Source organism: Equus caballus, chromosome 3, assembly GCF_041296265.1.
Source record: "Equus caballus isolate H_3958 breed thoroughbred chromosome 3, TB-T2T, whole genome shotgun sequence".
In the NCBI taxonomy this organism is placed as follows: Eukaryota; Metazoa; Chordata; class Mammalia; order Perissodactyla; family Equidae; genus Equus; species Equus caballus.
Window position 1 is genome coordinate 93,919,889 of NC_091686.1, and position 26,530 is coordinate 93,946,418.

At 37.9% G+C, this 26,530-nt stretch overlaps 1 protein-coding gene across 4 annotated transcripts in view; it reads left to right on the forward strand.

Annotated features, from left to right (window-relative positions):
- Positions 1–25,254, forward strand: part of RFC1 (replication factor C subunit 1) — a 79,872-nt gene extending 54,618 nt beyond the window's left edge. For 2 of the 4 annotated variants that reach the window (XM_014738631.3, XM_014738634.3), the window contains 15 exons: positions 114–293; positions 1,439–1,543; positions 5,228–5,627; positions 7,255–7,367; positions 8,732–8,846; positions 10,407–10,498; positions 10,691–10,828; positions 10,969–11,064; positions 11,187–11,285; positions 12,930–13,084; positions 13,211–13,328; positions 15,221–15,366; positions 18,235–18,448; positions 19,853–20,044; positions 23,874–25,254. In XM_014738631.3, the coding sequence (XP_014594117.2) occupies positions 114–293; positions 1,439–1,543; positions 5,228–5,627; positions 7,255–7,367; positions 8,732–8,846; positions 10,407–10,498; positions 10,691–10,828; positions 10,969–11,064; positions 11,187–11,285; positions 12,930–13,084; positions 13,211–13,328; positions 15,221–15,366; positions 18,235–18,448; positions 19,853–20,044; positions 23,874–23,957 (2,247 nt within the window). In that variant the 3' untranslated portion in view covers positions 23,958–25,254. The remainder of the gene's footprint in view (positions 1–113; positions 294–1,438; positions 1,544–5,227; positions 5,628–7,254; positions 7,368–8,731; positions 8,847–10,406; positions 10,499–10,690; positions 10,829–10,968; positions 11,065–11,186; positions 11,286–12,929; positions 13,085–13,210; positions 13,329–15,220; positions 15,367–18,234; positions 18,449–19,852; positions 20,045–23,873) is intronic. The other 2 variants (XM_014738632.3, XM_070263982.1) reach the window with 1 other exon arrangement.
- The last annotated feature ends 1,276 nt before the right edge of the window (positions 25,255–26,530 follow it).

Consider the following 26,530-nt stretch of genomic DNA (forward strand, 5'->3'; position numbering starts at 1 on the left):
GATTATTTATGATGTCAAATGAGAAAAATCATCTTCCTGCAGTTTTGATGCCAAATATTTCTTTGGAAAGCTACCATGTAATTTCATCTCTGCTTGAACATGTTCATTTTTAGGGAGCTGAAAATTGCTTGGAAGGCCTTATATTTGTAATCACAGGAGTGCTGGAGTCCATTGAACGAGATGAGGCCAAGTCTCTAATTGAGCGTTATGGGGGAAAAGTAACAGGAAATGTTAGCAAGAAAACAAACTACCTTGTCATGGGTCGTGATAGTGGACAGTCCAAGAGTGATAAGGTGGGTATTGCTTTGTTCTCAACACAGTGAAATAGCCTCCTTGCTTTGGCAGGCTCTTGATGTGACCATTTGTAGTAATACCCTTTACACAGAGTTAAGTGAAGAAAAAAATGGAGAAGTCATTTCTTCCCTACATTATTCCTATTCCACAGAAGTGTTGTTGGCTTTGACGCCAGGATTTTGGTTTTTGCGTTGAAGGCACAGTTCCTGTTTACTTGATTTTCTTAGTGTAGTATCCTGATTTGAATCTTTTTTTGAAGATAGAAGCAAATGCAGTTTTCTTTTTCTTCTAGTTCTAAGTACTCCTACATATGCCACTGTAGACTCCATCTTAAGTTTTTTTTATTGGAAACTCTTTTTATTGGAAGGTCTGTCAGGTAGGATTGTGTTTAGCTCCAAGTAACAGAATACCTGCCTAACTGTGGTTTTGACAAATAGCTATTTTTCCTTACTTAGCAAGAATTCCAGAGGTAGGCAGTTGCTGGGGATGCTCACTAAGGTAGCTAGGCTAGTTCCCTCCTCCACCTCTGTCATCCTTATTGTGTTAGCTTTAGTCTTCACGCATGTTGCCTTGTGTTGCAAGGTAGCCGCAGCTGTAGGCATTCAAGGCAGGAAAAAGGGAGCAGTGGCAAGATGTCATACTAGGTGTGACTGCCCTTAGAAGAGTTCTCCCGGAAACACCTCTTGTAGAATTCCACTTAAGTCCCAGTAGCCACAGCTGTCATATGGCCATTCAGAGCTATAAGGGAGGTTGGGGAGGATGAGGACTTTTCTCATTGCTTTAGGCCAATCATAATCTACCACTTGGAGATGGACACATTGGAGTTTTGTTAGCAGGGCAGGAGGTGGGGGGGAAATGTCTGCCAGATGAGTCAATCCTGGGAGATGGCGTGAAGAGTTGGACTTAGGCCCTAGTGGCTTTGCGCTTTCTAGGGTAGTGGGAAACCCACCATCCTTAGGAGTTGTATCTGTCATTTTCTTTCTTTTTAATGCTACTTTCTTATGAATATGGTTTTAAAAATAATCTAATGTTATCTAATTTACAAATATGGTTTTTCACCTTCTAACAGGTCCTAGAATCATATATATTTTTACAGAAAGTAATAGTTAGGATGCGGTTTTAATGATTTGCATTGTAATAATAGGCAGCAGCCTTGGGGACAAAAATTATTGATGAAGATGGCCTATTGAATCTCATTCGAACTATGCCAGGCAAGAAGTCCAAGTATGAGATAGCACTTGAAGCCGAGGTTTGTATAAAATGAACTTGATTTTTAAAATTTATTTATTTATTTTAAAATTTTTAAGTTTTTTATTGAGTTAATGATAGGTTACAATCTTGTGAAATTTGAGTTGTACATTATTGTCTGTCAGTTGTGTTGTAGGTGCACCACTTCACCCTTTGTGCCCACCCCCCACCCCACCTTTCCCCTGGTAGCCACTAATCTGTTCTCTTTGTCTACATTTTGAAATTCCTCATATGAGTGGAGTCATACAGAGATTGTCCTTCTCTATCTGGCTTATTTCACTTAACATAATTCCCTCAAGGTCCATCCATGTTGTTACAAATGGAATGATTTTGTTCTTTTTTATGGCTGAGAAGTATTACATTGTGTATATATACCACATCTTCTTTATCCAGTCATCTGTTGATGGGCGCTTAGGTTGCTTCCATGTCTTGGCTATTGTAAATAATGCTGCAGTGAACATTGGGGTACACAGGACTTTTGGAATTGCTGACTTCAAGCTCTTTGGATAGATACCCAGTAGTGGGATGGCTGGATCGAATGGTAGTTCTATTTTTAATTTTTTGAGGAATCTCCATACTGTTTTCCATAGTGGCTGCACCCGTTTGCATTCCCACCAGCAGTGTATGAGGGTTCCTTTTTCTCCACAACCTCTCCAACGTTTGTTACTATCAGTTTTAGTTATTTTTGTCATTCTAATGGGTGTAAGGTGATATCTTAGTGTAGTTTTGATTTGCATTTCCCTGATGATCAGCGATGATGAGCATCTTTTCATGTGCCTATTGGCCATCCGTATATCTTCTGTGAAGAAATGTCTGTTCATGTCTCCTGCCCATTTTTTGATCGGGTTGATTTTTTGTTGTTGAGTTGTGTGAGTTCTTTATATATATGGATATTAAGCCTTTGTCAGATATATGACTTGCAAATATTTTTTTCCCAGTTAGTGTGCTGTTTTTTTGTTTCAATCCTGTTTTCCTTTGCCTTGAAGAAGGTCTTTAATCTGATGAAGTCCCATTTGTTTATTCTTTCTATTGTTTCCCTTGTCTGAGAAGACATGGTGTCCGAAAAGATCCTTTTAATACTGATGTCAAAGAGTGTACTGCCTATATTTTCTTCTAGAAGCCTTATGGTTTCAGGTCTCAGCTTTAGGTCTTTGATCCATTTTGAGTTCATTTTGGTGAATGGTGAAAAAGAATGGTCAATTTTCATTCTTTTACATGTGGCTTTCCAGTTTTCCCAGCACCATTTGTTGAAAAGACTTTCTTTTCTCCATTGTATGCCCTCAGCCCCTTTGTCGAAGATTAGCTGTCCGTAGATGTGTGGTTTTATTTCTGGGCTTTCAATTCTGTTCCATTGATCTGTGCACCTGTTTTTGTACCAGGACCATGCTGTTTTGATTACTGTAGCATTGTAGTATGTTTTGAAGTCAGGAATTGTGATGCCTGCAGCTGTGTTCTTCTTTCTCAGGATTGCTTTAGCAATTCAGGGGTCTTTTGTTGCCCCATATGAATTTTAGTGAACTTGATTTTTTTAAGCTGCTCTATAACCATTTTCCTGTTTCAGAGAGACATTTCTTGGGTGAGTCCAGGCCTGTTGGTTAAAAGATTAACTTCCCCTTCTACCGCAAATGAACTTCTTTATTTTCTTTTGAGCAGGTAGACTCTGCTTCAGAATGTCTTCTCTGGTGTATTTTCTCACCTTTCTCAAGGGAATATGGGGAGCGAGAACAGTATTGCGCTTACCACATATACTTATTAAACTTTCTTTGTTTTTCATATTCTTATAATGACTTTGTGCAAAGGTTATTGTTTAAGAATTCTTTAAAGGGTATGTTGTAGGTATTAGCATGATAGATTCACTTTCAATTAGAACTGTGTTAGGACTTGTTTAGTTGTAGCAGAAACCTAGCCCATTTTAGTTGTAGCGAAACAGGAAAAATGTTGGCTCACATACTGAACGATGGGCAGGGTGGGTCTGGTGTTGGAACCACTGGATTGGACCTTTCAGTTTCTGTCTCTCTGCTTCTCCTAGCCTCCTTCGTTCCCACTATGTACAGATCTTTTCCATGTGCAGGACACAGGGGTGCCAGCAGCCCAAGTTTAATGTCCCCAGCTCTGTCACCGAAGTGATGAGGTGGTCTTCCTATTTATTCCAGAATAATTGAAAAGCCTCTGGGAATGATTTGGATTGGCCCGTCACCCAGTGTCCCCTAATGTAACAACTTATCCAACCATAATACAGTTATCAAAACCAGGAAATTAACATTGATACCATTTTGTTAATTAAACTGCATGTGTTATTCAGACTTCACATTTTCCTCCTGTTGTCTTTTTTCTGTTCTAGGATCTCACATTAGCATCCTGCATTTAGTTGTTGTGCCTTAGTCTCCTCCAATCTATGACGATTCCTCAGTCTTTTCTTGTCTTTTTATGACCTTGACACTTTTGATGAGTACTGGTCAGTTTTGTAGAATGTCTCTCAATTTGGGTTTGTTTGATGTTTTCTTATGATTAGATCGAGGCTATGCATTTTTGGCAAGAATACCACAGAAATGATAGTATGTTCTTAGTGCTTCATAGCAGATGTACATGATGTTGATATGTCTTTTTGTTGGTGATGTTAACCTTGATTACTTGGTTAAGACAAGTCTGCTGGGTTTCCCCACTAATAAAGTGATTATTTTTCCCTTTATAATTGATAAATATCTTGGGGAGATGCTTTAAGAGTATGCTAATTTCTTGTTTCTCCTCAAACATTCACCCACGACTTTTAGCATCCACTCACTGGTAAAGAGGCACTAATATATATATATTTTTAATTGAGATATTAGTCATACACCACAAAATTCACCCTTTTCAAGTGTATAAGTCTGTGGTTTCTAGTATATTCACAAGATCTTGCAACCATCACCACTATCTAATTCCAGAACATTTTCACCACCCCCTAAAGAAAGCCTGTACCCATTAGCAGTCACTCCTCATACCCACACCCTGTCAGCCACTAGTCTACTTTCTGTGTCTATGGATTTGCCTATTCTGAGCATTTCATTTAAAGGAATCATGCAATATGTGGCCTTTTGTGTCTGGGTTCTTTCACTTAGCATAGTGTTTCAAGGTTCACCTGCATTGAAGCATGTATCAGTACTGCACTCCTATTCACTGCTGATGTATATTCCTCCATGTGGATATACCACATTTTGTTTATTCATTCATCAGTTGATGGACATTTGGGTTGTTTCCATTTTTTGGCTATAATAAAATAGATAATATATATGTGTATATATATGCAATATAATGCTGCTATGAATATTTTTGTACAAGTTTTTGTGGAGGCATTAACTTCTATAACTAGTTAGAAAACTGAAACAAAAATCTCTTAAGCCTTCACCCCTTATTTCAAACTGAGATCGAATTACTTATTATTTTTAAAAAACTAATATGCTCTCACTTTTAAAAATTGCATTTGGGTGCTTTTCAGTGTGTTTGTTGCTAATGTTTATAAAGTTAATTTTTATGAAGTTTGGAAGGTGATGATTTCCGTGAACAGCAGGGTCCATGGTGGAAAGATAAACCCAGGTTAGGTAGCTCTCTTGGGAATCTCAGATTGTCCTTTAGAGTACATTTAGCAGTATAGAAATTCTGTATATCTCATCAGGTTTCTTTTTTCCTCACTTTTCGAACTTTTAAGATGAAGAAAGACAAGTCCAAATTGGAGAGAACACCGCAAAAAAATGGCCAAGGAAAAAGAAAAATTAGTCCAACTAAGAAGGAATCAGAATCCAAAAAGAGCAAACTGACTCCCAAAAGGGACAGCTCTGTGAAGTCAATAAAAAAGGAGACAAGTGTGTTTCGGAGAGGCCTGGACTTCAAGGAGCAGGTGGCCGAGGAGACAAATGGTGACAGCCAGGCTAGAAATTTGGCTGGTGACAGCAGTGAAAACAAGGTGGAAAATTTGCTCTGGGTGGATAAATATAAGCCAGTCTCGCTCAAGACCATAATTGGACAGCAAGGTGACCAGAGCTGTGCCAACAAACTCCTCCGCTGGCTCCAAAACTGGCACAAGAGTCCATCAGAAGAGAAGAAACACGGTGATTTTCTAGCTGCTTTTATTTTTGTGTCTGTCACCCTGTTCAGTTGCGCCTCTGTGAGGAAGAATAATACTTGGTTCAGTCATCTCTCAGCAAGCATTTATTGAGAGCCTGCTCTGAGCCTAGGTGCTGTACTAGACCCCAGAGGTACTGTTGTCGACAAAACACAGTCCCTTTCAATTTGGTCACAGTCAGTGGGGGAGACATATGAACTAGTATTTAAAATGTATTGTGCTAAGTACTCTTATAGGGGTTAGTATAGGGTGCTACGGGGATGGAGGTGTGTGGTCAGAGATGTGTGCTCCCATCCCCGGAGGAAAGGATATCTCAGTTAAGACTTGGAAACTAAGTAGGAGTTACCTGGGTGAAGTGGGGAAGTGAGAATACATGAACCAAGGTCTGAGGACATGCGAGAGCAAGACTGCTTGAGAGTGCCAGAGAGCCTCGGGGGAAAGGTGCAAGTGGAAAGCTGAGGCCGCTTACAGGGTAGGCAGCCTAAAAGTCCCAGGAGCGTGTTTGCTTTTGGTAGGCCTGATGGCCCTGAGCTTCTCTAGTTTCTATGCTTGTTCACCATGTATTTGTAATGGAAAATGAACAGTCACAATTATGTTTTATGTCCAAAGTTTTGTTTAAAGTTTTGATCACAAATGTTAGTGTTGTTTTCTTGAGCTTCAACTGCAGCCCTGGGGAATATTGTGTAAGAAATAAGAAGGCAAAATTTCGTGAGCATCACAGTGAATTCCCAAAGTGATGAGTGGGTTATTAATATCTAGGTTTGCTAGACATTGGCTGACAGTGCCAATTTATTTTATTTATAGCAGATAATTGTAATGATACAGGGTTAAATTTAAGTTGACTCCTTTTCTCTTTCCAAAACCACGTAAAATCTACCTTAAAAGAGGGGATAAGTGCTTTTTGTACCTGGAGAAGACTTTTTAAGGCTTCAGGTGAGGTATAGTTCCTGTTCCCATGTCTGCAGTGGGTTTAATCATCTCTCAGTCATAGTGTACGCCCCAATCACCCTGCGTGTGCCAGGCATCATGTGATGAGGGGAGGGAGAATGCTCTAGAGTTGAGCTGTGCGAGATAGTTGCACACATAACATCTTCCATCATTCTTTCTTTGTGAGATCATGTAACTGATTATGCTTGTTAACATTTATTGAGGCATGCCAGACTCTCCTACACATTCTTCCTTCTAGCACTTTCCTCCTCACAGTAGCCCAACTGGGCACATTACTGTTGCTACCCTCATTTTACAAAGGAGGAAACCAGAGGGGTTAAGTCACTTCTGAAGTTCTCCCAGCTGGTGAGTGGTGGAGTTAGGACAGCTGGAGTTAGGATCAGAGCCTAGGTAGTCTGCTCCATGGCCTGTGCTTTTGTAGGAAAGTAGATTCATAAACTTGTTGTTTCAAATCAGTTTTAAAGTTGATGAGTTTTAGTTTTTTATTTTGGAGGGAGGTGAGATAGAATTTTACTCATTGCTCTGGAAACTATACTTTGTAGAAAACATTCTGCAAATTTAGAACTAAACTGGAGGACTGCTCTCAATGCTAAGTTTATGCACAATTATTCCTGAATTTCTATTAGGTGATATAGGTTAACACTCTGTAACTTCTTTTTTCCTAGCAGCCAAGTTTGGTAAATTTGCTGGCAAAGATGATGGCTCTAGTTTTAAAGCAGCTTTGCTCTCAGGTCCTCCAGGTGTTGGCAAAACAACCACAGCCTCTCTGGTTTGTCAGGTGGGTGTTCTGTTATAGTGCAGTTGGAAAGGTAACCTGGGAGTGGACATGTGTAGGAGATATACACGTGTGTGTGCATGTATATGGTATGTATATTTTAACCTGTTGTATATATACTTTTCTGCAGTCAGACCTTTAGAATTTGCTTTGGTTTTTGGGATATTTGTCATTTTCATCCTTCTTTACATATTGGTATTATAATTGTAGGTAATATTTACCCGTCTACTAGGCAATGTGCTAAGCCCTTGGGTGCATTATTTTATAGATAATATAAATGTGTCTTATATACCCTTATAGATACAAATATCTTATATACCCTTGTAAGAATTCTGTGTACTGAATATATGTTCTGTTACCATCCTCGTGTGAGAAAGGAAGCTGGCTTAGAGAGGAGGGTGGTGGCACAGGATGAACCCACATAGTCCAGCCCTTCACCACTGTGGGATCCTGCCTTTGCTTGTGTTATCTCTACAGCTGCCGTCTCTCTAGACAGTGAGAGGACAAGGCAATAGAGCCAACCAGAGTTTGTGTATATCAGAATGATACGAAATGATACGTGAAATGGTATCAGAATGAGAAAATGAGGGATTTTAAACTTAGATTAAATTTATTGCTGGATTTCCGAACCCTCTGTCCCGTAAACTGGTGGTTTCCCTTGGTCTTTGTTATATGAACCGTAGCATACATTTTTAGCAGGTTTAAGAACTATATATTTTCTACTCTATTTATAAACATTAAAAAACCCCAAAGAAATATTTTTTCCTAGTCCCTGCAATTGTGAACATGACTCTTTTCTTCCTTTATTATCATTACTTTTTTTGGGAATTGAGTGATCGATATAATGATCAATTTTGGGAAGTGAATCAAAATAAGTTGATTTTTCACAATTTGAGAAGAAGATTGTATGTTGGGATAGTTTGACAAGGAATGATTCAACTTTATAATTTATCTTGAAGAGTCAAGGATTACTTTTTAGTATCTTATAGATTAATTCTATCTCTGATATTAAAATCTTGGGATGGTTATATTCTTTTTAGGACTTTAAGAAGCAAACTTTCTTTTTGAACAACAAACCTCAGAATTACTTATTCAAGTATATTCTTTCAGATTGGTCTTAATCAGCTGAGGTCTTAAGACCAAACTTGTGTGTGTTGTATTTAGGTGCATCATATTTTAGAAATCTCTAAATATTGTGAGGCATATTATAGTTAATCTCATTGTCTGTTAGTATCATACTTTATCTTTTTACCCATGGTTTCTTATGTGATTTTTCTACCTTGTTTCTTCCTTAATTGCTCTGTTTTTTTGGGGGAGAAGTTAATAATTTGCATTGCGATGGTAATGGTTTCCAATATTTTGATTAGGAATTGGGATATAGCTACGTGGAACTGAATGCAAGTGACACTCGGAGTAAGAACAGTTTGAAGGAGATTGTTGCTGAATCACTGAATAACACCAGCATCAAAGGCTTTTATTCAAGTATGTGGGGGTTTGAACTGCTTTCTTTGGTTACATAAGAAAAACAAGTTCATGTCAGTGTTCAGTAACCACTCTGTTCCTGAGCACTGCTGTGTGCCAGGCACCCTGCTGAATCCTGGGGCTGATGAGGTAATAAGAAAAGCCCCTGATGTAACTCATAGGACAGTAGTTACCTCTTTTTTAGGTCTTAGAGGTTTCTGAGAATGTGATAAAAATGTTTATGTTCACATATTTACACGTTTTGCATAGGATTTTAGAGTATTCACAGGTGAATCCTGTGAAGAGGGAAAGAAAATAAATAAGTGTAATACAATGTGATGAAGGAGGTGATAGAAGCCTGTAGATAAAAAAGTGATTCTGTTTGGGGTACTGGGGAACACTGCCAGAAAAGGGTGACATTTGTTTGAAGGCCTTGAAGAATGAGAAAGAATCATTTGTGGGTAGAAGAGTTATTTCAGGCAAAGATAGTAAAGGAGGAGAAAAGATACTGTGAAAGAGCTGCTGTGTTTCAGGTTGTAGCTAGTGGTCTGGCATGGCCAGTTTATGGGGAAAATAAGAGCCCAAGTTACAGACTAAATAGTGCATATTTAGAACCTGTGATACATTGCATGGTCACCTGAATTCTGGGTACTTTCAGCAGTAGAAAATAATTGTTAAAAAGAATTTGCTCGGGAAACGTCACTTTTATATGTGGCTGGTGGGAGTGTAAATTGGTGCTACTCTGGAGAGCAATCTGGCAGTATTTCTCCAAGTTAAATTACACATACCCTTTAACCCAGAAATTCCAGTTGCTGGAATTTAGCAGTTGTTATATTTGTGCATATGCAAAATGACATATATATAAGGATATTCATTTAGTATCATTTATAATAGCAAGAGATTGGAAGCATCTTCATATTTTATCAATAGATAATGTTAATTATATGTGTAGAATGGAATATTAAATAGCCTTAAAAAATGAGGTGTTCTGGGCTGGCCCCGTGGCCGAGCGGTTGGGTTCGCGTGCTCCGCTGCAGGCGGCCCAGTGTTTCGTTGGTTCGAATCCTGGGCGCGGACATGACACTGCTCATCAAGCCACGCTGAGGCAGCGTCCCGCATGCCACAACTAGAAGGACCCACAACAAAGAATATACAACTATGTACCGGGAGGCTTTGGGGAGAAAAAGGAAAAAATAAAATCTTAAAAAAAAAAAAAAAAAAAAAAATGAGGTGTTCTGTGTCTGCAGATAAGAAACAAATCACCAAATATATTAAATGATAAAACCAAGGTGTATATTTTTATGCACGTTTTTAATATGTATGGAATATCTTTTAAAGGATATAAATGAGATTGTTCACATTGTTTGCCTCTGGAGAAGAAAACTGGGTACCCTAGGGGCAGAGGTGGGAGGGAGAGTTCCTCTTCACTGCATACTCTTGTGCCTTTTAAATTTTGTACCATGGACCTATATTAGGTTTGAAATGTGTTACAAATTTTTTTATAAAAAATTGTTCAAATAAGTGTGTGAACAATTGTTATTTTGTTTTTATCCCATCCTGTTGCTTCTCAACATGGATCAGGTGGATTAGCTCATTCAGGAAGCATGAAGCATGCTCTCCTCATGGATGAAGTAGACGGCATGGCAGGGAATGAAGACAGAGGAGGAATTCAGGTAAGGAAAGCGGTTTTACTGTTGAGTTTTAGGTTTTTTAAAAAAAAATATTTAAAGGCCTAATTATCATGCTGTGATATTTATAACAATTAAGGCATGTTGCTAAGGAAGTTTTTAAAACCTAAAATATATACGTTGTGTGGTATTTTGTTGTTTTTAAAAATATTTTTCTGTTGCAAATTTGCGTTTCAGGAATTAATTGGCCTTATAAAACATACAAAAATTCCCATCATTTGTATGTGCAATGATAGAAATCATCCCAAGATCCGTTCTTTGATTCATTATTGTTTTGATCTTCGTTTTCAAAGACCTCGCGTTGAACAGATTAAGGTATGATGATTGGAATTTTTTCTCCCTCATGCTATCCTATTTTTGGGTCCGTTTTTAAAAGTACATGATAAATATTTAAAAAATATCTGATTATATGAATTAAAAAAAAATCACTGAAGATTCTCCTTTGTCAATTTTAGGGTGCTATGATGTCTATTGCATTTAAAGAGGGTTTAAAGATCCCCCCTCCAGCTATGAATGAAATAATTTTGGGAGCCAATCAAGATATCAGACAGGTAAATTAAATATATATTACATATATTTGATCATTCTTTTGAATTAATGCCTTGAACCTTTTGGGAAGGGGGAGTGGCAGTATTTTCCCATCTTGAGAGTGTCTTATTTGTAATTCTTTTAGGTTTTACACAATCTGAGTATGTGGTGTGCACGAAGTAAGGCACTAACCTATGACCAGGCCAAGGCTGATTCTCATAGAGCCAAAAAGGATATCAAACTGGTAAAATAAGTTTACATTTCTTAATTACTTTCTCAAGTCAAAGCACTTCTTATTCTGTTGGTATTAACTTAATAGGAATAGTTATTATAGTTCCTTGACGCACCTCCAGAACCTACAAATATTTATAGTAAGAGATATAGATAGCTGTTAAAAGAGTTTCTAGGGGCCAGCCCTGTGGCCGAGTGGTTAAGTTCACGCGCTCCGCTGCAGGCGGCCCAGTGTTTCGTTGGTTTGAATCCTGGGCGCGGACATGGCACTGCTCATCAAGCCACGCTGAGATGGCGTCCCACATGCCACAACTAGAAGGACCCACAACTAAGAACATACAACTATGTACGGGGGCCTTTGGGGAGAAAAAGGAAAAAAATAAAAAAATCTTTAAAAAAAAGAAAAGAGTTTCTAGTTCAAATGAGTTTTTCCTCAAGGACCGTCAATATGTATTGTAAATTTTGAGAGAGGCAAGTTTTAAATTATACTCATGCTTCAATAGTTATAAAATGGCCTTTCCAGAGTTCCTTATGTATGGATTTCATGTTTTGAATGGTTTCGGAACTGTTCACATTATTCTGTTACAAATAGTTCATAGTTTAATGACCTCTCTGAAACTGGAGGTCTGTATCAATTATCTTTCTGTTCTATTTCACCTAATCACTAGTCAGAGTTTATTACTACAGTTAAAGCAATGATTAAAAAGTGTTTCCCCCACCCCTCCCTCTTTTTTTTTTTTAATTAATAAACTTTAGAGCAGTTTTAGGTCCACAGCAAAATTGAGCAGACGGTACAGAGATTTCTCATATCTCTTGATCTCATATCTCAGATCTCTCACATCTCTTGTCCCCAAACTCCTACAACCACCCCCACTATCAACATCCCCCACCACAGTGGTACATTTGTTACAATTGATGAACCTACATTGACACATGATTATTACCCAAAGTCCGTAATTTACATTAGAGTTTGCTTTTGGTGTTTGTGCATTCTGTGGGTTTTGACAAATGTTTCATGGCACCTATCCCTCACTGTAGTATCACACAGAGTACTTTCACTGCCCTAAAATACCTCTGTGCTTCACCTGTTCATCCGTTCCTTCTCCCAACCTTGGCACCCTTTACTCTTCTTACTGTTTCCGTAGTTTCACCTTTTTCAGAATGTAATATAGTTGGAATCATACAGTATGTGGCCTTTTCAGATTGGCTTCCTTCACTTAATGATATGCGTTCAAGGTTTCTCCATATCTTTCCATGGCTTGATAGCTTATACTGCTTTAGTGCTGAATAATATTCCAGTGTCTGGATGTACCACAGTTTATCCATTCGCATATTGAAGGACGTCTTGATTGCTTCCAAGTTTTGGCAGTTAATGAATAAAACTGCCTTAATATCCATATGTAGGTTTTTGTGTGTATAAGTTTTCAGTTCATTTGGGTAAATAGCAAGGAGCAAAACTGCTGAATTACTGGTATGGTAAGAGTATATTTAGTTTTGTAAGAAACTACCAATCTGTTTTTCAAAGTGACAGTACCATTTTGTGTTCCTACCAGCAATGAATGAGAGTTCCTCTTGCTCCACATCTTTGCCAGCATTTGATGATGTCAGTGTTTTGGATATTGGCCATTCTACTAGGTCTGTCCCTCTTTCTTTTAAGGGCCCATTTGATGTTGCCCGGAAAGTGTTTGCAGCTGGAGAGGAGACTGCTCATATGTCACTTATGGACAAATCAGATCTCTTTTTTCATGATTATTCAATAGCACCCCTCTTTGTCCAGGAGAACTACATACACGTGAAGCCTGTAGCTGCAGGGTGAGTGTTCAGAGCTAGTGAGGGGTTAGAATTAGTACCCTCCCAGCACTGTGAAGGCCAAATATCTGGGAGGGAGGGATGTGGGGTGTGGACAGTGGTGTAATCCAGACTGGTTTATCCCTGCAGGGGTGACATGAAAAAGCACTTGATGCTTTTAAGCAGAGCGGCAGATAGCATATGTGATGGTGACTTGGTGGACCGTCAGATTCGGAGTAAGCAAAACTGGAGTCTTCTGCCCACACAGGTAAGCCCAGGGCTCTCCTTAAAGAGCAGACTCTGCTTTAGTTAAAGAGAGCAAAATAGCTTTTAGCTTCTGTAATTATCTGAAATACTAGATAAACATTATGGCTCTTATGGCAAAAATACAGTCTGTTATACATGAAAACACTCTGTGGTCACTATTGTCTATTTCTAAATCTAGCCTTATTTTTCAGTGTTTCAGAATGTTTTTATATAAATGGACATATGGAAATAGGAATGTTAGCTTTTGGTCATGAGTAAGATGTGAGTCAAAAATGTCATTTGCTCTGTTTTTTTGTTCTTTGAAGAAGATTAGCCCTGAGCTAACATCCACTGCCAATTGTCCTTTTTTTGCTGAGGGAGACTGGCCCTGAGCTAACATCCGTGCCCATCTCCCTCTATTTTATATGTGGGATGCCTGCCACAGCATGGCTTGATAAGTGGTGTGTAAGTCGGTGCCTGGGATCTGAACCAGGGAACCCCAGGCCACAGAAGTGGAGTGCATGAACTTAACCACTACACCACTGGGCTGGCCCTTCATTTGCTCTGTTTTACCTTAAGAATCCATTTCTTCTTTATTATGCTTGGCTCTCCCAGAAGGTAACTAAGTAGCTCCTCCTTGAAGAAATGCAGCCAGGGCAGGTCAGCAGCCACTTTTTCGAGTGAATTCTGATTTTCTTCTTTCTTGCTAAAGAGGCAGCTTTATACTGGGTACTTTCTTTAGGTTGATGTCTTTTGCTCAAAACAGAGTTTTTCAAACTTTCATAATTGAGTGTTATCTGTTCTTGAATTTTGTATATTTATACAGTATTAATGGATTGAGTAATAAGCAAGGGACTTCTGGAAGGCCTACTCTTCTCTTAATTCTATACACATATAGTCTGACAACAAAAAACAAAGACTCATTCTGAATATAAAGATCCTGTCTCTTATGTTTTAAAAGTAGTTTTTTTAACCTAATAATTGTACCTTTGAGAATTTATCCTAAAGAAAAAACTTACTAATGTACAAAAATATTCCCTAAAACTTTAGTTCTGATAGCAAAAAATTGGAGAAAATCTGCATGTCCAGCAATAGGAGAATGATTAATTACAGTATATCCTCTTGATGGAACATTATGCAGTCTTTAAAATTATTTATAAAGATTATCTAATATGAAAAAATGCTTATGAGAGAATATTATTAGAATAAAGCAAGATACAAAATTTGTGTATAATTCCAACCTTTAAAAAAGTAAAAACCCTGGATATAGAAGATATTCAAGGATACCTTTTTCTTTTTTTATTTTTGCTGAGGAAGATTTGCCCTGAGCTAATGTCTGCTGCCAATCTTCCTCTTTTCGTATGTGAGCTGCCACTACAGCATGACCACTAACAGACGAGTAGTGTAGGTCTATGCCTGGGAACCAAACCTGGGCCTCTGAAGCAGAGAGCACTGAACTTAACCACTAGGCCACTGGGGTTGGCCTACAAGGATACGTTTTTAAAAAACTTTTCTTAAGTGCTAGTTTATTTGATTCTCTAATTAATTAGATTTTCCATGCTTTGATCCACCTCTGCTGTCGATAGCTTATGTTAAAGATAATCATATTCCTCTTAAAGTCTTTTCTGTGCCATTGGCATCGTGAAGTAACTGGTATGTTGAGATCAGTTGGTTGAGGAGGCTGAGCTGGCAAGATCATCTCCAAGGGCCATAACATGTTTTGGACCATGGTGTTTCCTTCAATTAGTTTTTTTCTCTAGGAGAAGTTTCCCCTACCAACAGATCAGAGACAGAGGGAAAGGGCCTGACTCCCTGGGATTAGGTACCGGGGTCAGTGTTCATTTTCCAGAGAACAGCTGCTAAGGAAGCAACTTTCTACCAAAATTAAACTGTGGACTGCAATTGATTTTTCAGGCCATTTATGCCAGTGTTCTTCCTGGAGAGTTAATGAGGGGGTACCTGACCCAGTTTCCCACCTTCCCAAGCTGGTTGGGGAAGCACTCATCTACGGGCAAACACGATCGTATTGTTCAGGACCTAGCACTGCACATGAGTCTCAGGTAAGCTCCAAAGATAGTACACCATGTCTAGATTTTATCAGTATGTCTAGCCTTTGTCCAATTAGGATAGCATGAATCAAAAGATTGGTCTTTTAGTTTTGACTTTATTGCTAACTAGATAAATGATCCTGGATGAGTTCCTTATATTTTGTGGGCCTGAGTTTTATTATCTGTAATCAGTATGACACTTGTTTTATCACTTAAGAGGATACTTTGGAGAATAAAGCCAGATATTAGATGTACCACAACTTTAAGATAAATTTTAAAACCATATAAATCTGAGGTAGTGATGTTATTTATTGTTATTGTGACTATGGTTGTTACTAGTAGGCATACATAATGTCTCGGCTTCTGAATAATTTAACAGGAAAAAGGGAACTACTTAAGTAAACGAACTAGTTTTTACCTGTTCTAGTGGTGAACTGACCTAGTCATTGGGGATAGGGGTATAGTTTAGCATGTAACAGGAGGTGGACATTCAGATGATTGAAAACAATGTGCTTGAAGAACTTTAAGGAAGTTAAAAAATTCTTGTTATTTGGTACAGTTTTGTTTAGAAACTTAGAAAATGTACGTGCACACAAATATTAAATGAACTTCAAGGATTCATTTTTAACCATGAAAAACAAGTTGAGCAATCTTATTTCCTTTTCTGGTCCCTGGAGAGAGTGTTAATATTGATCCACTCTTAATTAACTTTTGGTTAAAGCTGAACTGAGACAGTTCCTTTCTTCTGTTCCTGTAAAATTCTACTTCCTACTATGTGCCCTCTTCCTAGCCTATGGCTTGGGGTTTTTTTTTTGCCACCCTTGATTTAGTTTTCTATTGCTGCTGTAACAAATTACCAAAACTTAGTGGCTGAAAACAACACAAATTTATTCTCATCTTGAGATGGGAAGATTATCTTGAATTATGTGGGTGGGCCCACTGTAATTACAAGGGTCTTTACAAAAAAAAAAAAAAGATGGGAGGAGGTAGCAGTGTCAGTCAGAGAGAGATTTGAAGATGCTACAGTGCTGGCTTTGCAGATGGAAAGAGGGACCGTGAGCCAAGGGATGCAGGTGGTCTCCAGAATCTGCGAAGGCCTGCCTTTCCCCTCTCTTCTCATTGCTCAAGCTGAGGGCCTGCCTCTCAGCTCTTTTCCTACTCCCTGCCCCCCGCTTCTTAAAGGTGACGCATCACTGTGGCCTAGGTCTGTCCCTCTTTGATGTTCCCACTATATTCATGTAGAGTTTGAGCCCTGGACTTTCATATTTGTGGCTGTCCTTTTGTTTGTCTATCCCCTTCTCCCATTAGACTAAACATACTGGTGACAGGAACTGAGGCTTCCTCATCTAGCAGATAAAATTGCTCAATAAATGTTTATTGAATCATATACAGGACATTATCAAGGACATCTATAGTGAGTTTCACAGTTTTTAAAATAAATTAAGACCCTCCTACTTTTAACCCTGATTAAGTCACCAAACTTCTGTAGGTGTAGGTTTCTCTTTATCTTTAAAAATGGAAATGTGATTTTATTATTAGTTCTTAATATTTTGAGGGTCATAGATGCCTTTGAGAATCTGAAAGCTCTTCGATCTTTATTCCTCCCCAAATGAACTAATGCACAAATAATATAATCTTAGAGGAAGTGCAGACTTCTGAGGTGAAGAACCCTTGATTTAGGTACATTAGATGATACCTTTAGACTTTTCTAGATTTAATGTTCTGTGATTCTACTAGAGGGTGATAGTTACATAGCAAAATACAAGAGAATAATTTTGGAAAAGGTTTCATGATTTTCTTGGTCACTGTGCTTACAGGCTCGTACTTGTCTTCAAGTACTAGTGTGCTTGATTATGGAAGACTGGATCTAGAGGAAGTAGGTGAATTTAAAATAGAGTTTTTTGAACTCTTAGCCTAGGTAATAAAACAGTTATGCGGCAAGGTTCTAGATTTCTGATCAGGAGAAGAACTATGTGGCTTCTTGTGATGCAGACATTCAGTTACCTGAAGGCAGGAGCAGAACCCATAGGTAATTTTCAAAGGAACTTTTCGTTTCTTTTCTGATATTAATGTGGGTTCTGAAACCAAGAGCTTTTGAGGTCTCTTGTTTATATACACATATGTAATTGCCTGGTTTGAAGATGGAGGCAGCCGGGTTGGAAAGACTTAGAGTGGTGGCATTGGAAATAGTTTTGTTCAGCTATTTTAGGAGAGAAAGAAAAAGTCATTTCATGATAACATTCTAGTTCTCAGGAGTTCAGAGACTGTTTCCCTAAGCCTTCTCGTCAGTATGGACCACCTTTTGCTTCTGTAGGAACATTCTCTGCAGTTTTCTTAGATTTGGGGAAAACCCTGCTCTAGAACTAAAGGTTTCAGAGTAACAGTATTAGGAAATGTGAGGGAAGCATTCGTATATAATTTTGTATGTTATAATCAGAGACCAAAATGTATTACAGACTCTGATGTAGGAAGTGGCATTGGCACTTGAGGTAGGAAGTCTCATTGCCTTTTACTGATGCTTTTAATATTTGGAACTTGGAATGAGTAATCTTTGGCTGTAATAAGTATGAGCACATAAAAACACTGTTGTTGCCTGGGCCTTCGGAGTAGGATGCAAGTAGAATCTACATTTATGTTTTTCATTTACTTATCTGGGTAAGTAGAAAATTCCCTTTGAGCACATTGGTATGTGTCTATTACCCTGGTAGTGTAGCACTGGGCTTTCCCTGCACCAGCTGTTAAGGAGTGGGCATTCCACTGAGCATTATTAAAAGTGGATTGAACTCCATCTGATTAACTCAGTGTTGATATGCGCACTATGGCTTGAGTTGTGGTAGTTTGCCATTGACTACAGGTGTATCTCTTTTGTTTTGGTTTAAGAACTTACTCCAGCAAAAGGACTGTAAACATGGAATATCTGTCACATATAAGGGATGCACTTGTACAGCCCTTGACCTCACAAGGGGTAGAAGGAGTACAGGATGTTGTTGCTCTTATGGACACATATTATTTGATGAAAGAAGACTTTGAGAATATCATGGAAATTAGCAGCTGGGGAGGCAAACCTAGTCCCTTCTCCAAGCTGGATCCCAAGGTAAATTGTGTAATCCATTTGGTTCTCCACCACTTTGTGATTACCAGGTTTGTACTAGGAGTACTTTAGAGATGTTTTAGTTGCTTTCAAAAGGTTTAATTATTTTTCTTAGATGCTTTTTGCTTCTTATGGCCTGTGTTTTCCAAAGATACTGTTTGTGTACAATATTAAGAATAGACTTCTGGATTTGACTTTATAATTTGTATTTTAATCTTTGGTTTATGCTGAGTGGAAAGGCAAGATGTGAAATCTGAGGAACAAATATAAATATATTCTTTATAAGGGTGGGTGAATGAACCTGGGGAAGTAAAAGTGAGGTGGTGGTATGCATTAGGAAAGGAAGGAAGTGTTCACTGGCTGAGAATTTTTATACTTTTCTCTTTTTTAGGCTGCCTAATCTGTGGATTCAGTATTTATTCCAGTTGGACAATCTTCTACATAATAATGTATCCCCCTACTTTCTTTATTTAATGAGCACAAAAAAAAATAAAGTGAGGGGCTGGCCCGGTGGTGCAGTGGTTAAGTTTGCACATTCCGCTTCTTGGTGGCCTGGGGTTCGCCAGTTCGGATCCCGGGTGCGGACATGGCACTGCTTGGCAAAAGCCATGCTGTGGTAGGCGTCTCACATATAAAGTAGAGGAAGATGGGCACAGATGTTAGCTCAGGGCCAGTCTTCCTCAGCAAAAAGAGGAGGATTGGCAGTAGTTAGCTCAGGCTAATCTTCCTTAAAAAAAAAAAAAAAAAAGAAATGACATAATGTGAATGTGTAATATCTGATACCTCACTCTTGTGCCTATGTATTGATGCCATTTTAGAAGTCATTCTCTGTGGTCTGCCTTCTCTAGAATTTTGACCTGACTTAATGGTTATGGGTAAATTCTGACAGACATCCATTGTTAGAATTCAGGGACTAATTCTACAGTTATGTTTAGAAGCTTGAGGTTAAAGCTTTTCAAGTTACTTAGTATTTTGAAGTAACCACTATTATTGTGGTAAAGGTGATTTATGTATTTTGTGGTAACTAAAGGCCAACTTTAACTTGTACTTTATTGTGAGCCTCTTTTGATTTATTGATTCACTAACTTTGCTTATCACCTTATGTAACTGCGGAGAACACTGAGTAGGTAGAAACGATGACTTAAAGTGACTTTTTTTGTCCGCCTAAGGTTCCCAAAATATTGATTCTTATATTTTTGAGTCATGGGCTCTATTAAGAATGTCATGAAAAATATGCAACTTGTCCAAGAAAAATGCATATATGTACACTTACATGTATATGTGTAAAGATTTTGGAAACAATTTCACGGGGCTCCTAGGGTCTCTCAAAGCCTTTATACTCACAGAGTTTAAAAGGATTATTTGGCACTTAGATTTTAAAAAATTCCTTCTATTCCTTTCCTATAGGTGAAAGCAGCCTTTACAAGAGCTTACAATAAGGAAGTCCACCTTACTCCGTATTCACTTCAGGCAGTAAAGACGTCCAGACAGAGCACAGGCCCAGCACTGGATTCTGAGTATAACGAAGAATTAAATGAAGATGACTCTCAATCTGATGAGAAAGATCAAGACTCTATGGAAACTGATGCTATGATCAAGGTACTCTTTTAAGCTGTAGACAGGAGAAGCTAAGATACTCCCTCAAAATAGTTTTATCTTTTCTTGTATATAACTTGCCATCTGAAATTACTCAGGCCTGTTTGCAAATAGCAGAGTAAGCTAAAAATATTTTTGAGTTTCTTTGTACTTCACAGTTGAGGGTGGAGAAGGTATAGATTTCATTTTTATAAAGAGTCAGCTTCCTATAATAGTGGAAGAGCCAAATAGCAAGAAAATAGGCCATCATATTGATGGTCACATGCTCTATTAGAAAAAGTACTATTTTTATTTATTTGGCCATTGGTGTGTGCTTTACCCACAGACACACATTTTAATAGCATAATCAAGAAAAGCATTTTTTTATTGAGGTAACATTGGTTTATAACATTATATAAATTTCAGGTGTACATCATTATATTTTGATTTCTGTGTAGACTACATCATGTTCACCACCCAAAGACTAATTATCATCTGTCTCTGTACACATATGCCCTATCATCCCTTTTGCCTTCCTCCCTTCCCACTTCCCCTCTGGTAACCACCAGTTTAATCTCTGTCTCTTTGTGTTTGTTTGTTGTTGTTGTTTTTATCTTCTGCTTATGAGTGAAATCATACGGTATTTGAGTTTCTCCTTTTACTTATTTTGCTTAGCATAATATCCTCAAGGTTGATCCATGTTGTTACAAATGGCAAGATTTCATCTTTTTTTATAGCTGAGTAGTGTATATACCACATAGCTGAGTGTATATATACCACAACTTTATGCATTCATCCATTGATGGGCACTTAGGTTATTTCCAAGTCTTGACTGTTGTGAATAATGCCGCAGTGAACATAGGGGTGTGTATATCTTTGTGCATTCTTGTTTTCATGGTCTTTGGATAAATACCCAGCAGTGGAATAGCTGGATCATATGGTAGTTCCATTCTTAATTTTTTGAGGAATCTCCATACTGTTTTCCATAGTGGCTGCACCAGTTTGCATTCCCACCAGCAGTATATGAAGAGTTCTCTTTTCTCTGCATCCTCTCCACACTTGTTATTTCTTGTCCTCTTAATTATAGTTATTCTGATGAGTATGAGGTGATCTCATTGTACTTTTTATTTGCATTTCCCTAATAATTAGTGATGTTAAATATCTTTTCATGTGCCTCTTGGCCATCTGTATATCTTCTTTGGAAAAATGTTCAGATTCTTTGCCCATTTTTCAATTGGGTAGTTTCTTTGTTGTTGAGATGTATGAGTTCTGTATATATTTTTGATATTAACCCCTTAGCAGATATATGGTTTGTAAATATATTCTCCCAATTGTTAGGTTTTCTTTTCTTCTTGTTGATGGTTTCCTTTGCTGTGCAGAAGCTTTTTAGTTTGATGTACTCCCATTTGTTTATTTTTCCTTTGTTTCCCTTGCCCGGTGAGACATGGTATTTGAAAAGATGCTGCTAAGATGACCAATGTCTTAGAGCATACTGCCTATGTTTTCTTCTAGAAGTTTTGTTTTCATGTCTTATATTCAAGTCTTTAATCAATTTTGAGTTAATTTTTGTATATGGTTTAAGATAATGGTCTATTTTTATTCTTTTGCATCTGGCTGTCCAGTTTTCCCAGCACCATTTATTGAAGAGACTCCTTTCTCCATTGTATGTTCTTGGCTTCCTTGTCGAAAATTACCTGTTCATAGATGTGAGAGTTTATTTCTGGGCTCTTGATTCTGTTCCATTGATCTGTATGGCTGTTTTTGTGCCAGTACCATGCTGTCTTGATTAATACAGCTTTGTAGCATATTTTGAATCAGGAAGTGTGATACCTCCAGCTTTGTTCTTTTTTCTCAGGATTCCATTGGCTATTGGGATCTTTTGTTGTTCCATATAAATTTTAGGATTCTTTGTTCTATTTCATGAAAAATGTTGTTGGGATTTTAATAGGGATTGCATCGAATCTACTGATTGCTTTAGGAAATATGGACACTTTTTATAACTATGTTAATCTTCCAGTCCATGAGCATGGAATATCTTCCCATTTCTTTGTGTGTTCTTTGATTTCTTTCAACTGTGTTTTACAGTTTTCAGTTTACCAGTCTTTCACCTCTTTGGTTAAGTTTATTCCTAGGTATTTTATTCTTTTTGTTGCAATTATAAATGAGATTGTATTCTTAATTTCTCTTTGTGCTACTTTGTTGTTAGTGTATAGAAATGCAACTGATTTCTGTATGTTGATTTTGTATTCCGCAACTTTACTGTATTCATTTATTATTTCTAATAGATTTTTGGTGGATTCTTTAGGGTTTTCCGTATATAAAATCCCGTCATCTGCAAATATTGACAGTTTTACTTCTTCCTTTCCAATTTGGATCCCTTTTATTTCTTTTTCTTACCTGATTGCTCTGGCTAGGGCTTCTAATACTATGTTAAATAAGAATGGCAAAAGTGTGCATCCTTGTCTGGTTCCTGTTCTTAAAGGGATAGCTTTCAGTTTTTCACTGTTATGTATGATATTAGCTGTGGGTTTGTGAAATATGACTTTTATTATGTTGAGGTACTTTCCTCCTATATTCATATTATTCACAGTTTTTATTATAAATGAATGCTGTATCTTGTCGAATGCTTTCTCTGCATCTATTGACACGATAATTTTTATTCTTTTTGTTGATATGGTATATCACATTGATTGATTGGCAGATGTTGAACCATCCCTGCATCCCTGGAATAAATCCCACTTGATCATGGTGTATGATGTTTTTAATATATCGTTGTATTCAATTTACTAGTATTTTGTTGAGGATTTTTTACATCTTTGTTCATCAGTGGTATTGGCTTGTAATTTTCGTCTTGTAGTGTCTTTGTCTGGTTTTGGTATCAGAGTAATACTGGCCTCATAAAATGAGTTTGAAATTGTTCCCTCCTCTTCTATTTTTTGGCAGAGTTTAAGAAGGATTGGTATTAATTCTTTAAACGTTTGATAGGATTCACCAGTGAAGCCATCTTGCCCTGGACTTTTGTTTTTTTCAGAAGTTTTTTATTACTATTTTGATCTCTTTACTGGTGATTGGTCTATTCAAAGTCTCTATCTCTTGATTCCGTTTTCGAAGGTTGTATGAGAAAAGGATTTTCAATGAAGCCATTTCTCCTTTTTGTTGTTTGTGTTTTGCTATAGGCATTGAACTGTCTGTAGAAGTTTTTCAGAGCAAAAACATCCTTATCCTTTGCTAGGAAGGGTTAAAATCATTTATGATATCAGCCCACTGTTTACCATTGGCCCAGGCAAAGACTCTAGTCTGTGTCCTCTTCTGTCGTCTGTTGTTAGTGTGTGTGTGTATCATTCTTGCCCCTCGTTTCTGTTTTGTATGTGCAGGGGTAGGAATAGTGGCCTTCTCCAGTGTAGCGCTCTCTACTCTTGTGTAGATGTAAGAGGTTGTCTCCCTCTCTCCCCTTCTCAAACTGAGTGTGTTTAAATCTCTAATCTGAAATTGAAAGAGAAGGAAATTCTTACAAACCCTATTTGTAGATTATCTGTTGCTTATTTTGTTTTTCTTAACTATACCTATGTTCTAAATCCAAGAAACTGCATACATGGGGAACATATCTTAGTTCTAGATTCTGAATAGCTTCTCAGTTTTTAGTGTTGTCTTTTAAAGGCTACAGCTAGCCCAGTTGTTGCTTGAAAGTAAGCTCATCAGGGGTGGCAGTAGTTCAGGATCCAGATGTTTGCAGCCTTTCTTATTTATTAAATAATAGTAAGTTGCAGGTGAAGATTTATTGTAGAGATGAACTTATTTCATTTACTCATAGACACAGCTATTAACTATCTTGTACATCTTTCCTTCCCAACAGAAAAAGCCAAAATCTTCAAATCCTTCAAAATCAGAAAGAGATAAGGAGTCCAGAAAAGGAAAAGGAAAAAGTTCAAAGAAATGAAACTGTTTTCCGCTACTGACAGCCACTTTTTACTCACTATGCTGACCAGTCTAGCTGGTCTAGAGAATGCCTTGTTTTTTCCAAAGGAACCATGTTTTAGCATAATGGGATAGCCTAGTGGTCCCATTATAAACAAACGGTGGTACACTAGAAGGATGTAACCAGTAGGCTAATGTACACCTCTTATAGAGGTTGATAGGACTGCTTGGGTCCTCCACTGTCCCCTGTCAATCTAATTAGATTGTGCTTCAGAATGACTGTATAATCAGAACTAGAAACTACATGTGCGCTTTGGAGTCAGATTTGAGTTAACAGTTATAGGCCTTGGAACGGTGGTACTAAGGTGACTTTTGTAGGCTTAAGAATTTATCCTAATGGCATTTATAGGACCAATGCCGATTTTTTAAAAAAAGTAGTTACTATTATGTGGTGAAATTTTGTAAATAAATCATAATACAAAACAATCACCACCTAGAACTCGGTATTCTTTGTATATTGTCAAATATCTTGCAAAATATAAATTAGGAATAAAAATGTTCCACATGATATATGTACAAATTCTTCTTAAGATTGTCATCTTGTACAGTAAAATATGTTGGTATATTACTTTCCTTATTAATTTGCAAATGATTGGATAGAAAAGCTAACAATATTCCTTACTAACTAGTTGTGTGAAACATAACTTTGGCAGTTGAAGAGCCAGAACTCTGATTCGCACTTCATTACCTCTGCGAGTGCCGACCACATCTCTGCTGTGAACAGAATTTCAAGGAGAGGCTACTTTGTTATTACTAGAGGGTATGGGTGGCTGCAAAAGGTTTGCCAGACGTTCTTATCCTTCCAGAGTCTCAACTCATCAGGTTCAAACCAATCAGGCCTAGGTTAGGTCAGACTCTTTCTTAGTCTCTCTCTGGCTTGGGACAAAATGAAACCTGGCTTTTGTTGACTTTGTTTCTGGGAGGTCCCGTTCCGTCCTGTGATGGATTCCACAGACCCTACTGGGACTTTAGATTATTCCTGTAACTGTACTTGTGGAGTGGCCCTGAGGCTGTGTCTAGCTATTTTTTTATCTTGGTAGTAAATGCTCAGAGGTATGTGCTACTTCTGTGAGATATGTGCTAAAAGGAATGTAAAATCAGGATACTATTCCCTGCCTCTAAGGAACTGATAGTTTTGTTTGGGAGGTGAGACACAAAGTTCTTGAGACATTTAAAGTGTATTTACCAATGTGAAAAATGTCTTCATGGAGATCGTTCATTATGGGAATAAAACATTGCGCTAAGCCTTTGCCTACTGAGCCATGCCCCTCTTTTCTTAAAGCCCAGCTTGAAACTTTGCTTCAGTGAAGAGTCCCTTGCTTGAGGACCGCCTCACCTAGCCAGTGGGGTGAGCATGGCTTTCTGATGTATAGTCTTCCATTTCTGTTGCCTTTGGATATGCAAGTTGTGTCTGCCTGCTTGCTCTGTACCTTCCAGGAAAGGCACTGTAATCTCCTTGCGGCCAGAACAAGGAATAATGTCCTTTACTTGTTCATTATGACTTTGTTTTTATTTATAAATCCTCTAAACACATGATTAGCGTAATCTGTGTATAAGATAAAAGACTTTTAGAGTTAGAGATTGTAAAATGCTTTTTAAAATATAAGGATGACAAGATGGGTCTGATTCCTCTTTGAAGCCCTCATGAGGTGTACGGCTGAGGTTAATGGTAGATAGGAGTTGGTAGTTCCATTGCAGTTTGGATGTGAATCTAAATGGTCTGTGTTGGGATTGAATGTTTTTAATGGAGTGACTAATAAATCCTTATTGGAGCCACTAGATGCCACACATCATCTTTGCAGCATAAAACTGCATGCTTGCTTTTTTTGAGATCCATGGCCATTTTGTAATCTATGACAAACTACTTTATTCCTTCATCTTGTTAAGTTTGGCAGTCCATTATTTGTAGTGCCATTATTTGGCTCATAAGTTAATAACAATGGACGAGAAGTATCTTCCTAAACAAGTTCTGGTGTAATTATGCTCATGAATGAATATCTAAGGCCCTTAACTCCCAAAATATAATGTGCTTACCCTCACAGATCCCAAGTGCCTATGGCTCTTATTCCTTAACTTACAGCATCCCTCTAGTGATAATGGAAAAACAAAGGGACTACAGGTGGGTTGTATCACTTAGTAAGGCCAAGGTCTCAGGCCTCTTCTCTAGCCAGTCTTTGGGAGGGAAGAATAGATCATAAAGCTGGAGGTATCATGTTTGTGGAGTCTATAACATTACTGGCATTCTGGGTTCTACCGTAGGTACTTCTGTAATGCCCAGGATGCTGGTGGCTGTACTGTAAAATTATATCATCTGATACATTCAAAGTTAGGCTGTACAACTCATTTCTGTCAGATGCTCAAACTTTGGTGACATTGGCCTTGGGTGGCAAGGACGTATATAGTGAGGTAGGAAAAATAGGGTGTGTGTGAGATGCACCCTGGTGTGTGTGATATGAGGGAACGAAGCCTCCAACCGCCTCGGGGAAGTTCTGAATAATGTACATCTTCAGGGGAAGTCAAATGATTTAATTTTGT